Source organism: Lactuca sativa, chromosome 7 (genome assembly GCF_002870075.4).
Source record: "Lactuca sativa cultivar Salinas chromosome 7, Lsat_Salinas_v11, whole genome shotgun sequence".
Taxonomy (NCBI): domain Eukaryota; kingdom Viridiplantae; phylum Streptophyta; class Magnoliopsida; order Asterales; family Asteraceae; genus Lactuca; species Lactuca sativa.
In genome coordinates, this window is record NC_056629.2 from 75,734,747 (window position 1) to 75,749,711 (window position 14,965).

The 14,965-nt window shown below is 36.2% G+C and overlaps 1 protein-coding gene across 26 annotated transcripts; it reads left to right on the forward strand.

The window, feature by feature from the left end:
• The first annotated feature begins 233 nt into the window (after positions 1-233).
• Positions 234-6,042, forward strand: LOC111879527 (nuclear pore complex protein NUP160). Of its 26 annotated transcripts, none has more exons than XR_006184831.1 (14): positions 235-1,190; positions 1,818-1,913; positions 2,278-2,385; positions 2,537-2,601; positions 2,757-3,134; positions 3,210-3,267; positions 3,374-3,446; positions 3,533-3,846; positions 3,997-4,206; positions 4,298-4,519; positions 4,735-4,767; positions 4,851-4,897; positions 5,139-5,329; positions 5,843-6,042. XR_006184831.1 is itself a non-coding variant. In XM_052765164.1 (3 exons), the coding sequence occupies exons 1-3, from the start codon at positions 4,877-4,879 to the stop codon at positions 5,928-5,930; spliced, it is 300 nt and encodes a 99-aa protein (XP_052621124.1). In that variant the 5' UTR covers positions 4,805-4,876; the 3' UTR covers positions 5,931-6,042. The 26 variants fall into 26 exon arrangements, 2 of the variants coding, with proteins under 2 accessions (XP_052621124.1, XP_052621125.1); XR_006184835.2 differs by having other exon boundaries at positions 2,764-3,134; XR_006184815.1 differs by having other exon boundaries at positions 2,278-2,601.
• Positions 6,043-14,965: the final 8,923 nt, after the last annotated feature.

Genomic DNA, 14,965 nt, shown 5'->3' on the forward strand with positions numbered 1-14,965 from the left:
ATTTTTCACTACTAGAAAACAGACCTTTAATACACGCTTTTTACGACACGGACTAATTAATGATACGCAAAAGGGCGTGCCCTAAAAATAAAGTCAGATCCTTAGAAATTTGAAGAATTTAGGACGTGCATTTTTACGTGCCCTAAAATTAGTGTCCGAAAAAAACAAAATTAAAAAAACTGAAGGCACCTAAATTAAATGGGCGTCGTATAGAAATGTGGTTTTATAATTTTTAATACGCGCGTCCCTCCTCTTTGATATAGGTAAGGGGGAAAACCAAATTTCCCAAAATTTTGAAGTACCCTCCTTCCTCTACTTCTCTGCTCTCTCCTCTAGGTCACGATTCACCTTGTGAACTAAGGCATGCCGAAGATTCCGCCTCTTTATCTCCATCGTCTTCGGCTTTGATCTCTTCTTAAAAAAAGCGACGATGAATCTACCACGAGGCGTCACAAAAGCAACTGGAGTCATCGATACCGGTGGAGCACCGAAAGAAACTGTTCTAGAAGAGAGAAAGAGAAGAGGAGAGAGAGTTGGAAGATAAAGAAAAGAGATAAAGTGACAAATATAGAAGGAAAAGGAGCAGTAGTTGAAGATGAAATCGAGAAGGCAAAAGGAGGGGTTCAGATTAGAGACAAATTCACTTTTTGCTTTCAATTTCATATACGTCTCTCTAAAATCGTTTGTGGAGCCAATTATTATAGGGATCGAAGAAAATCGCAATTCTAGGGTTTTTTTTCACACATCTGGTTCGAGATCAATTTCTCCATTGCTCTCTCTGTCTCACTCTCAAAACATCAAATAATTTATCAATTTCTCCTAGGTTTCCATCTTTCATCTTGTTTCACAAAATAGACGATTGGCCGAAGAACTAGGGCTTTTGATGAATCGGACATCACCAACAACGATAGCTACCCATCACAATTTGTGTTTTCTCTCGAACTCCACCGTTTCAACATCGCACCACAATACCAGCCTTGAGCCACCACCACACTGCCTTCGCAACATCCCAAAACCACCACTACACCACCACAGGGCTTTCCACAAACCCTAAAAAGTCGCAATCAGTTGTCGCTTAACAGATTTAAGAGCTTTGGTTGTTATGGATATTGTCGATGTTTCCTCTTCTACTATCAACTCTCTCATCTCCAACCAACTTCAACCTAAACGTGCCTCCCACCTCTGATCAGGTTTCGTTTCCTCATTATATTGTTTCCATAAGAGCATTCACCTTCTGTCTTAAGTTTTTTTTTTTTTTTTTTTTTTTTATACACAAAGTATGTTAATTGGTACCTGGGTTTTGACTACTTTTAGGTTTTAGTACATGAAATTCAATATTTCGGGTTTAATTTCCCCATTTTTCTGTTTTAGAGGAACATTTACTATATTTTTATTGTGTTATAAGCTTTTTTTTTAACTAGATTTATCGTATTTCACTGGATTTCATGAGCTTTCATAGGATTACATGTGTGTACATTTATCTATTTAACTGTGTGTATCTATGTGTATTGATTTGTTAATAATGGCTATAAAAAGATGTTTCTCAACAAACAGACAGCTTTAATTAATATTTCTATAGCCTTTTCAACTGGATAGTGATAGATATATCTTTGATGGTGGATTTGATTAGACTAGGTAGGAGTTGTGCATATTGTTAGGGGTTGGAAGAGCTAATCGAGGGGAAGAATAGATGAGCTATCAATTTGAAAATGCATGTAAATAGTCACATAACAATGATCTGAAGTATTAGAAACACTTATTGAGGGGTGGATCTTCTGCTCTTTTGGAATAACAACATTATTGCCTTGACAATACAGATCTTCCAGCAGCAGAGATCAGCCAATATAAAACTTGTATTTTCCTCCTTTTGGCTCTCATTCCTTGTTGTTGCAGCAAGAGCAGAAAAATCAAAGGTAACATATTACATTTTTGTGGTACTTGATTTTGAAAAAAAAAAATCTACTGCTATACTCGATTTAACACCTAATTAACCTGAAGAAAAAAAGAGAAAAAAAACAGTATTTGGTTGTACCGCTTGGTTTCATCGAAAAACAATATTTTTTTGTATGATTTGTTAAAAATGATATGAACGTTGTGAAATTTTGTTAAAAATGATATGAACATTATGAAATTTTGTTTTTTGAAACGTAAGGGTAAAACGGTAATTTAGTCTCGTTCAAAAAAGAAGGTGTCTTGTGTATTATGCTTGTACCCTCTGGTTATCTATATTCAAACTGTGAATCATCCTTGACCTTTCTTTCTTTTTGTGAAAACTAGTATAGGTGGCTTTCCTCAAGATCAGGTTGCTCTACAAAGTCACCATTTGAAGAAAAATTTCTCTCACAACAACCTCAAGCTTCAACTGGATGGGCAAATTTTCTATGTGTATGTTCTGTTTTCTCATATGGATTTATTCAGCTCCACTGGTCTGAATGGCCACTAAATCAAAGTGGCACATCTGAATGATATTGCACAAGCAAAGGCCTCTTGGGAGTTGGGCATAGTGGGATTTTGACAGCTCATGCAATCATGACAGATTCAGGAGCTTTACATGTGGCAGGAGTCCCAATTGTGAACCCATCTACTGTTGTTGTTCGGGAGGTGAACCTAATTGTGAACCCATCAATACAATGTTGCTTTATTTTAATGTGGAATTGAATATGGTTTATCTGAAGTTAAATTAAAATTGTTGGAATCCTGGTAAAAGGCATATTGGTTCTAATGTTGATTTTATGGACATTAAGTGGTTGTGCCAGATTACAGGTGCATAAAGATGCAACAACAGAAAATAGTAGGTGAACGCTTAATGACTTTGACATTGGGAGGCCACTGGGGAGAGGAAATTTTGGTCATATCTACATAGCTAAGGAGAAGATCTGGAGTTATCTGGTGGAAGTGAAAGAAGTGAAAGATATTAATGACTTTGTATTGAGGTTTGACCAATTTCAGTCTGCATGTTGGGCATTGACCAAGTCATGGCTTAATGTTCAAGTTGATTTGGAGTTATCTGGTGAAAGTGAAAGAAGTGAAGATATTAATTATGAATCACTTCTTGGACCTGAAAATTGGCCACTTCAAGTATTAAACCAACAACAACGTGACCTTTCTGCCCTTCTTCAAAAGCTTCATTCAAGGTAAAAGTATAAATCTGGGATTTATATTTTTAGTTCAACAAAGATTTTTGGTACTTAATTTTTTTTATGGTTTAGTAAGTCTGTACATAAAGTTGTAACTCGAGGGTGTAAGGAGCAACATCGCCAGATTGAGGTTATCACTTTTTTCTTTTCGTTTTTACATTTTTTTATTTGAATAGAAATAAGTCAAATAACATGATTTTTTTATTAATTTTGTAAACATATGAGTTTAATGTTAGGGGGTATTCCTCGTTTACTTGACCTTATATGGTCATGGATATCTCCATCAGGAGGCGATGAAGATATTTTCAGGTAAACAAATCATCACTCTTTCATTTCATTTTTTTTAAGTTTTTTCATTTTTAGATTTTCTTGAAATTGTTTTTTCTTTTTGGAAGGCCACATGGCGACCCACAGATGATCCGTTTTGGGACACATTTAGTTCTTGTGCTTCGTCATATACTTGCTGATGAAATGAAAGATGCTTTCAAGGAGAAGACAATGACTCTTGCTGATCTTATTCTTCGTCATTTACTTTATTTCTTTTAACTTGTTTGAACTTAATAGGGGAAAATATGTAATTTTCAGGTATGCTATGTTTCTTTTTTCAAAACAACATGAAGAGTTGGTAGGAATCTATGCATCTCAGCTTGCACGCCATCGTTTCATTAACCTTTTTTGTCCATATGATGGAGTTATGCTTGAATGGCAGGTGAATAGATATATATATATATATATATATATATATATATATATATATATATATATATTAACAAAATATTTACATTTGTAAACATTTTTAATTTTTTTTTAAAGTTTGGCAGTGTTCATGTCCGATACAAAATCTTTATTTTTGTTGTAGAGTACCTCCCGTTTCCCCTGGAGATGATTCAAATGGTAGTTTTGAAAAAGGAAAGAGTATGCAAGGAGGATCCAGTGTCATTAGAGATTGGTACTGCTATTAGAACAATGTTACCGCAACATGGTGGAGCTAAAGATCCTGCACAGTTACTTAATGATCTTGCTGGTGATGGGATTACAAGGAGCTACCAAAATCATGGACATGGAGGAGGTATAGTTCCAAAACTGTTGTAACATGTAACGAATTGAACTTGAGAAGATGAAAAAAATCACGATTTTGCCCTCCTGTGCTGTTTTGCCAGAGAAGGAAATTAAGCAGTCTGGTGTGAACAATGAGCAATTCTATGTTGTTGATCATATTTGTGTTTTCTGAAATAGAGCAGCCATATTATTGCATTAATGGTGTTGTTCAAATCCAACTCAAACAGTCCTAGGTGGAGCACCAACTTTGCGGTGAAGTTGAAATACAAAGTCACCTTAGGCATCCTAATATCCTTCGACTATATGGTTATTTTTATGATAAGGTACACAATCTTTCTATCATATTCTTGTTCAAAAGATCTATCAAAAATTTATAGATCATATACAACAACTCCCAAAGAAGAGAGTCTACCTAAGCAAAAATTTATAGATCATACCAACCTATATGGAACACCTCTTATCAGAAGCCCTTGTTTCATTACTCAAAGTTTGTCAATCTCTGTTAGTGCCATTTATTTTGTGATTCTTGTTTCAACAGGTGTGTAATGGCACAAACAATCAAACTAATTTGGTCAGTTTCACAAGGTCACTAATTAACATGCATGCATCCAATTTGTTTTGTTAGGACAAGTAATAAATATAATGTTCTTGCAGTGGGAATACTATTGCTACTAAGCTACATGGTGAAGTTGGGTGGCCAGGTCAGCACTTGATGTTTTATTCTAGAAAAAGAAATGTTTATGCGTATGTACATACATACATACATAAATACATACAATAAAAATGTCAAAACAAAGCTAGAAGCTTATTCATTAAATTTACATATGCAGATAAATCTGTTACTTGATCATCAAAGTTTTTTCAAACATCAAAACCGTGTAGATTCAAAACACCTTCCAAATCCCACCTCTTTCATTTGTATATTTGTTTTTTTTTTTGAAGCATCTTCTTACTATGGTTAACCAAAATATACTAAAGGAGAAAACATCTAGTGGTATGCTGGGTGTAAACAACGAACGGTGCACACTTCTTCACCTTCTTGGCTGTTGTCTTCTTTCACAAGCACATCTTCAATCATCATGGGGTTCTACTGAAAAGAAAGTTAATGAAGCCGTTTCTTGCTTTTTTTTTAGGTATGTGTTATGTGACATATCGTCCACTAATCTATCATTTATCATTCAGTATCTTTTAGTTTGATGGGTATAGATATAGAAGGGTAAAATGGTCATTTACTTGTATTCAAACAGTTCATTCATTTAGTCAAAAAAGGGACAGATATATAGGTGTGTTTCTTATTGACCTAACACATACAAAGGGATAGAATGGTCATTTACTTGCATTCAGATAGATCATTAGGGGGTGATGCTTTTTGACATAGTACATACAAAGGGGTAAGATAGTCATTTGATGTACGCACATTCAGACAGTTCATTTAGCCTAAGAAAGGGACATAGGGGTGTTTCTTTTTTACTTCATATGTACAGAAGGGTAATAGGGTCATTTACTCACATTCACATAGTTCATCCAGTCAACAAAATAGACAAATACGTAGTGGTGTTTTCTTTTTGACTTAATGCACTTATTAATATGGCCATTATTATTATTTATTGTTATATGTTAATGTTATTTTTTTTATTAATATATAGGTTAATTTGTTCGAAATCTAACACTGCTGGAAGAAGATCGTGGATACTTTCATTTGGACTTGGTTATACAAATATGTTATATAGTTAGGGAAAACCTCTTAATAACAATGTACAATTAGGTCCCCTTAATACCAATGTATTACAATGTATTGTATTTTTGTATGACATTAACTTTTGTGCAATGTATTATATTTTTTGTATATGGTATTTTATTTTCTATTATGAGATATGAAATGCAAATTTAATTTGAAAATTAGTAAATCTATAAATTCTATTTTTTTTAAACATTTAAAATTATGATACGCAAAAATGTGTGTCATCTTCATTTATGACATGGCCTTTCATGACATGGGCTTTCTTGATATGCATTGCGTGTCATTAACACGCGCGTCGTAAGGTTACGACAGGCGAATGCGTGCCATCTTCCTTTGTGACAGGGTCTTCCTTGATGCGCAATGCGTGTCGTAAACGCGCATCCTAATTGCGCGTCGTAAAAAGCGTGTCGTCTCTCTTTATGACATGGCCTTCCATGACGCGCATTGGTGCCTCGTCTGAGCCTATTACGACGCGCAATAAGCATCGTAAAAGGCTATTTTTCTAGTAGTGTTTAATATAGTAAAAACACTTTAATAACTTTGTTCCAAACATTGAAAAGCATTTCAATAAAACAATTATCAGAGTCTAATCCCATAGATCACATTTTGCGGAAATCACGGGTGTATGCGCTGCGATCGTCGCGAGCCCCTTTTAATTTTGAAAATTGGAGTACCTGAATCCAAAACTATAAACCGTAAGCACAAAGATTAGTGAGTTCCCCAAATACCACATACCATACATATCAAACGATCCATACATGTCATACATAACCGCAATCCATACGTATCAATCATAAATCATAAATAATAAAGGTGATATGTACCACACATAGTCTTGTCGTGATGCCACGAGCCACCTCATGGTCTTTCTTGCAAGGTCGGGGGCCACAACCTTGGGTCTTACAAACAAGTGCCAAGAGCCACCTCTTGGTCTTCCATGTAAGCATCACAAAGACAACTAACATACAAACAATACTACTTAACTAATTACTTGCCAGAGTTCAGACTCCGGTCTTGCATACAGTGTGCCAGGATCCGCCTCCTAGTCTTTCATACACAATGCCAAGGGCTAACCCATGGGTCTTCCTAAAATACATAAGCCAAATGGGTCGGCATTAGTGCCTTTGACCCATACAACAATGAGGAAACTCACCTCGATTACTGAATCTCACTGCATGAAATCCCTTGCTGCTGCCCTGACAATTTCCCAAACTAACAATCACCAAAACAACATTCAATTAGCAACAGAAATCCAAACCATGATCCTTAAACCAAACTTGGGGTAAAATGACCATTTTACCTCTGGCCCATCAAGACCCGTAACCAGGACCCAAGCCCAAAACTATAAGATCCATAAAAGCCCATTAATGGCCCGATTTTCAAAATTGGGCCCAACCCTATATTGGCCTTACCCGAAAGCCCAACAATTCCTGGTCCAAAAATAATTCTTCGATGGCCCAAATGTCCAAGCCCATTGGGCCCACTAAAGTCCAAAACCATTGGGTATACCAACGCCTAAAACAAAATCTTGGCCCAACTAGGCATGTCCAAAAGTCCCAAAACACTCCAATTCCTCTAACCAAAAAGCCCAACACAAAACTGAAGCCCCAAACATGAAACAAGCCCAAAGTCCCATAGAGCCACGAATGCGGGGCATATGCTCAGCTTACGCTAGGCATACTCGAGGAATCTGGATCGCGACCAAAGAGGAGGTACGTTGGGCGTACCTATAGTTATGTAGGCTTAACCGCAGATTCTCCAAACTCAAATTTCGACTTAATCAATTAAGTACTTTGTATCCAAACTTCAGGAAACTTCCAAATGAAACTTTTAATGCATAAAGTCGACACCTTTATGCATTTTCATGGCTCAAAGGGACCTAATGACCAACTTAACCCAATAATACCCATCTTAATCCATCTAGAACATGCATGGACCATATCTAACCTTAAAGATGGCAACTTTATGGATTTATAACCTCAAAAATGCTAAGAGGTCAAAATGGGAGCAAAACCATATAATCATAGATCTCAATTTCTAATGATCATGATAAGAGCTTTTTACCTTCAATGAGCTGAAAATGTAGCAAAGAGTTCAGATCCAATAGCTGTTCTTTAAACCACCACCTTGCACTAAGCCACCACTTCTTGAAATACACTAAAATCCACCAACAATGCACACAACCCTCTTGGATGAAGTCGTGACTCGATATTTAGGGTTTAAGACACTGGAGGATGAAAGAGAGGCACACACCCTGTACTTATGGTGCTTAAATAGTGAGCCAGCCCTTAAAATTAGGGTTTCGGGGATCCTGAACGTACGCTGGGCGTACGTCTCCCAAACCCGCATTTCACTTATCCAACACTACGTTGGGCGTACTCACGCACATTTCACCTTGCATGCATGGGACTGCCTTGCCAATTATTTCTAATAGTGACCAAAACTGCCAATAACTTCAAAATACCATAACTCCCCCATCCTAGGCCCATTTCTAATGAAACTTATATGCACGAAAAGGTGGAAAGAAGCCCTACGCTCCTAACAACACACCCAAGCCTTAAAACCTTCCTAATAACACCCTAAATTCATAAAAGACTGATATATCAAATTAAGCTTATACCCTTGGCTTCCGAAGACACCATCAAATACTTAGATTGTTTATACCATGACACCCACATCCGAAATGGGGCAAATACTTCCTTTCCCGAATCCCTAAGCCTTGCGACAATTAATGATTGGGTCGCAGCCCCAAACAACAGAGCAAATCCGAAACCGAGTGTTACAAAACATTGGAGTAGCGAACGTAACGAACCGGGGGCAATATTACGAGTGATAGTCACACCTCACTTAGCGCATTGGTTAGAGACGGTGATGTTAGTAGTGAATGTGGTAATTCCTTTTATATTAATGATGTAATAGACCCTTAGTAGCGATGAATAATAATAATACTAGTAGTTACAATGAAGAATAATGCATGGTGATTACTGTAATGAATAAAGTGATGTATAAGAGAAGATTTATACGTGTAATATCTTATATTGATGATATGTGTTTGTATGTGAATGAATACAATGTGCGATTTAGAAAACATGATTTCTGATGATAAGTTGAATGATTGATCCGTATGAGATACGTATGTTTGCCTTTTACATTGTACTTAAGATTTCCTTACATAGTAGTTGCTGAAACTTACTCTTTGCTTGTTGTACTTGACGTGTGTTGGCTCAGGTTGCATATGAGCATGGCTTGGTGAGCTGGGTAACTTTCTTTTAGGTGGTTATGATTTTAGTTATGTTAATACCACTTGAACATGTCTTATCGGTCATCATAGTGTTTTGAATTATCATATGTAATCTGATTTTGGTTTGGGTTGTTTTGGTTTAAAACGTAACGGTGGTGATGGTTTTGAAAACGCTTGTTTTAAAGACTTCCATTTCTAATTACCACTAAATTATGTTTTAAAAATAAAGAAACTCTTTTGGAGAAAATCACGACATTACATGCATCGAAATGCAAAGAGAATATCATTAATATGATATAGTCTATTAGAATATGATGTTTTATTAAATGTAATGTTGTTTTTTTGCTACTGTTACACTATCTTTTATTTGTTACTATTATTCAGTAATGATGGGCGTTACTCAATAAATTTTATTATGTATTATCAGTTATCTACTCAATGTCCACCTACAATTTACCATATCAAATATCTATATATAGACTTTTTATGTGATAACTATTTTGTACCCAAACATGTTTCTTCTACTTCTCCAACAAAAAAGTCTCTCGAATCGTACACGTGATCAATCATCCTAATAATGAATCACTTATAGAATGGAGGGAATCTAATGAGGTCAAGGAGGCCATACTAGCCAAAGAGAGAAATTGAAAACCACTCTTTCAATATATGTGTTGCAAGGGAAGGACTAAGTTGTGATGAAGTTCAGGAAAGACTAAAATGGATAAAAGATGAACAACAGTCCAAAAAGGAACTAAATACTGGATACGGGTTGTACAAGAAGAGCTTTCAAAGAAACAAAGTGAAAATGAGGGTTGAACGTATTGGAGATGAATGAAAAACTAGAATGGGTTGGTGTGATGAAATGAAACTTCCCCTACGAGTTTCATGAATGGCGTATTGCATATGATAAGGAGTAATATATGTGGGGGTTGTTTAGTTAAATTTATATATGTTACCTTTTAATTTATGCTATGTAATTCTACTAATGTTATGTGATCCGTCATTGTAGTAATGAAAAACATTGTTTTGCTAATATTTAATAGAATAAAGAAGAATTAATCCACATTTAAAATTCTTGCCAATAAATAAAAACATCATACATGTTCCTACGAGAAGGTATTCAAATCTCACATGTTGGGAAAACACTTTGGATTTGTGACCCACTACCTGAAGGACGATCTGAACTCGATGCACCTTTCTTGCTTGATTTCCCACTTGTATTGATTCTCCTTTGGATGGGTAATATTTGGTGTAGTCTTTGCTAATATGGTTTGTTTCTTGACATCAAGAACAACGTTTTATCATTTTCCCCTCCCATTGTGGTGGAATACGATCACTCCGTTTGTGTCTACCATGTTTTCGTTTGTCGAATATTATAGGCGGCATAATAATCATTAACCCTTTGGGTTCTCCTAATCACAAGGGAAAAGTAGAGGGTTCAGTTCCTACCCGTATGTCCTCATATAACTATCAGTAGGGTAGCCTAGTATGGTAGCCTCTGATATCAATTCCATAACAATCAACATGTTTTAAATAGTTTAACATGGTAAAGAGACGACCGTATAAAACACCAGCTATCTGCCAATTTAGATATGTGCATGTTTTCCCCAAGATCACCAATTTTTTTCCTACCATGCATGACCTCATATTTTTCATTTCTAATTAGACTCATGCTCCAGTTTGTAGCCTTTCTTCCTCACTTCACAACCTTTTTATACACCTATGTCGTTAGTTTCGTTTTTATATCAATTAAATAAAGCAACAAAATATTAATGTTAGTTTCATTTATGTTAAAGAAAAGAATTAACTATAGATCGTCCGTTATTTTTAACTATACTTACTTTATAATGATGATTTATAACATCATTGTTTCATGGTCAAAAGATTTATGAGCATTAGTACCAATGATGTCAGCCTAAAAAATGTCCACCTTTAAGTCATGATAAAAAGGTTGGACCGGGATATTAGAACCATATGTCTACTCAACAGGTGCATTGACCATGGTGAATATTTAGTCAATATGCAACCGATGAGTAGTGTGTTGGTGATTTTAGTGTCACCATGTCATTTTAAGTAACTGGAACTAACATGTGAGCTAAGGGGTTTCATGATTTGTACTCTAATACATGTATAGGGTTGTGTGGAGTGCACGCATGTATAAGATCGAGTCAGAAGTCGGTTCGACGAGTAGTCGGGGGTCCGGGGGCAGAGCCCCGGGTCCGGGGTTTCCAAAGGGGCAGCGCCCCTTTAGCGAAGTCTAGGGGCAGCGCCCCTAGCGGGGTCCAAGGGGAAGAGCTCCTGGCTGGGGACCGAATTTTGCATGTGGGAACATAATGGACAATTCAATTTCTTGAGGGTGATTATGGTAAAACTAACAAAACTCGTTAGTTTTTGGTAACCCTAATCCGGATTAATATTACTTGTTTCCAAAGCAAGTAATGACGGCCCAACCCTAATGAAACCCTAATCGTGTTTTGTATATAAACAACTCTTCCTTTCCAGAAGACATACGGTTTTAGCTCCCGTTTTTTTCATCACACATTCACAGAACCTTTTAGCATAATAACCTACGTTTTCTGTGCCTAGAAACGTAGGCGTCCACTTGGATTATCCTAGGCTGAATTTCTTGTAACCCAGGCATATGGTAGAAATATCAGTTCGGAAAGTGATATCACAATCCAAGCTGGTATCCAGATCTCCACCGCAAACCCTAATTTTCCAAACATAGTGTTCATAAGGCAAAAAAGAAAACCACCACGATGGGTGATATTGGGCATGATTGACAAAAAAAAAAATTCCTAGTTAATACAGTGAAACTGGGGGCATGTTGATATAAATTACCTTCCAAACCAATGTGTTAGAAAAGTGTATGGACCCCTTCGAAAACATGGAGGGATTGAAGGACTAGAATGTCTAGGAAATTTTCGAGCAAAAGATTTGTGTTGGTGCAAACATTAGAATCTATTCATGGCTACAATAGTTTTGAAATGGAATAGTATTTGATCAACCTAAACCATAAATTTAGGGTCTTGTGGAAATCAGTGGGCAGGATCTTTCAGCAGTAGTGGTATCGATAAAATAGTAATTGAGCTTATATGTGTAGTCGTTGCACCTTAATAGAAAAAAAGTACACTGATGGGCTGAAACAGAGTAGTGGCCCGGGACCCCGGGAACCACTTAGCTCCACGCGTGGTGGAAGAGATAGGTTATTTGTAGAATTTCTAGCTCGTCGAGTTCTTTGAGAAAAGATTTAGTGAAAGCTTTGAGAGGTTGAGAACCTTTTTTCGTAAACAAAATTGTAAAATACGTAGTATATATATTTATCCTTAAACCAAGCGGATACGCATTACGCAAGGCGATGACAAATAAAGATTTAAGAATAAAGTAAATTTACGCGCAATGGAACGAGTATATTTAATGTTTTCTGCAAATTCGTTTTGTCATAGCTTTTGGCAAAAATCTGAAAATATGAAAATCCAAAAGTCGTGGATATCGTAAAAGTTCTGGTTGTAAATATGTTCCTCATGTTGTATGCTTCTGGCCTCCGTATTCTCCAAGCTTAATTTGCAAAAATTATTAAGAAATTCTAGAAAAAAGGTAACATAAAAAGTAGGGTTTTGGTGAGGAAGATGAGGTAGCCATGGAAATGGAGCTTACTAAAGTAAGAAGAAAAGAGAAAATAGATGAAGATTTGTACCTTTAAATCTTAGATTACACAAGAAAAATGTGGAGATTTGGAGCTCTTTTGTGCAACTCAACCAAGAAAAAAAAATGGGTTCTGTTGGAAGTGTTTGGAAGCAAGTGAATGGCAAAAGAGGCTTCAAATCGTGTTTTATGGGTTGACTGACAAGTTACGTGTAACTTCTCATTTTCCATGGTTTTATCTTTTGTCCAAAACTTACACAAATATAGCTGCTCGAAGACATAACACTGCTATGTAAATACTTCCAAGGTTGTGTAAGTGGCCTGATGCCTTGATCTGCGATTTATTAAAATAGTTGCAGAAAATACCCTAGCTCTCGGTAAAACTATACGACCGTGTAAAAATTTACAAGGTCATGTAAATGCTTATTTTCAGAAAAATGTTGATATTTTCACCAGTTTAAACATGACCTACATGACTACATCTCTTTTGACATTTGATGAAAAATAGTACTTCATAAAATGGTTTAAGACTGTGACCCTTTACCTTGAAAATGTTTCATGTTTCTTCAATTTTTGATTTCTATAGCTCCATGATAAAAAGTCGTAAGTAGCAATGAAAGGCCCACCCATTGGGACCACAATTTATCGAATATATGTTTAAATCACAAGTTATATATAAATACTGATAAAAGCCAATTCGAGATGGCTAATCTCTCAAGAATTAAGATGAAGAAGATAGACTAAAATCAAATAACAATTTCATTAACTTTTCTGCTTAACTTCCAAAATGAGAAGCTTACAATTATATAGAGATAAAGTGCATGAAATGAAAGTACAAACTAGCTAGGAAGCATTAAACAATCGTGGACTCCTAAGAAAAGGTAACTACTTTGACAGGCAGTTGCATGACCAAGTCTCGGTCTTCATTGTTTTTTGTTTTCGGGTCAGGCCAAGGCGGTGGTCTTGAGTACCACATTAGACACGTATCAATTCCTTCCCCCTTAACATGGACCTTGTCCTCAAGGTCCTGGAAATCAGTTTGTGTTAGGAAAATATAACCCAAAATTGTACGAAAGAACAAAAGCATAAAGTTCTTGACTGAGGCCTGTGTTTAACACAGTTTCCTTAAAACAAATTCGCCCTATATGGGTGTTTGTTTCCCAGAATACAAAAGTGGTAAGCAATTCTTCTAGATTGCCCGAACCCTCACTTGGCCCGGATTATACCTTGGTTGCAGCAAGAGAGAAAAGACGAAGTGTAAGTGTAAGAGAGGAAGAGATTGATTTCGTTTCATTCGGTGTGTTTAACCAGTCACATAGGGATTGTATATATACTACCCAATGTAACCGATGTCATTAAAACGGAATCATAATTGTCACAATTAAATAAGAAAATTAATCGAAGAATCAAAACCGAAATCTATGATTAATTGCTCTTAATTCGTTTTTGTAACAGTTAACCAAAAAGAAAAAAATGCAAAAAAAGGTCCTTGAACTTTTCTGCTCGACCGATGGTGCATTCGTGTCCGCAGGACGCGCGCTGGCATACAAGTTCAGTGGCCCGAAGCCAATTTGGCTCGCATTTGCACCCCCCCCCCCTGCGTGCGTGTGCAAGAGAGAACCTTGGTTCTAATTAGTCTTACAAAGGTAGCTAGTCTTTGTAGTTATAAACCAATTTTTTTTCCTTCTTCCACTAATGTGGGATTAGTTTTAAAAACCCACTTAACTCCTTTATCTTCTCTTCAATTGCCTTACTTTGACAAGTAATTTCTCATTCATTTTTTATCCGTTTTGGACGTGTGATATATCGAAACATAGATATCACGGAGGAGAACACAAAAATATAATCAATAACTCGTTTTGTTTATATTTAGAGTATTAAATTTGCGCTCAAAAATGTAGAAAATCCATTTTTGGAAATTAATTAAAATTAATTTTCCAACAATCCCCCACATGAATGAAAATTGCTTCAGCATCCGCAATTGCTAGCTGCTTTTGGTAAAATCCAGCAGTTGAATCATGCACAGGATAGGTAGGTTTGACCCTTTGAACCTTCCCTTAAGATACATATTTATTTTACTAGCAGACCAGTAGAATCGATGTCCTTGAACTGTTCTGCCATTTATGTAAATAATTAATACAT

What these genes read in the sequence shown, in the direction of transcription:
- LOC111879527 (XM_052765164.1), top strand. Translation starts at nt 4,877, where the DNA reads ATGGTGAAGTTGGGTGGCCAG. An exon ending in TGGTGAAGTTGGGTGGCCAG is followed by an intron (nt 4,898 to 5,138) that starts GTCAGCACTTGA and finishes TTTTTTTTGAAG; the next exon opens with CATCTTCTTACTATGGTTAA. An exon ending in GTTTCTTGCTTTTTTTTTAG is followed by an intron (nt 5,330 to 5,842) that starts GTATGTGTTATG and finishes ATTAATATATAG; the next exon opens with GTTAATTTGTTCGAAATCTA.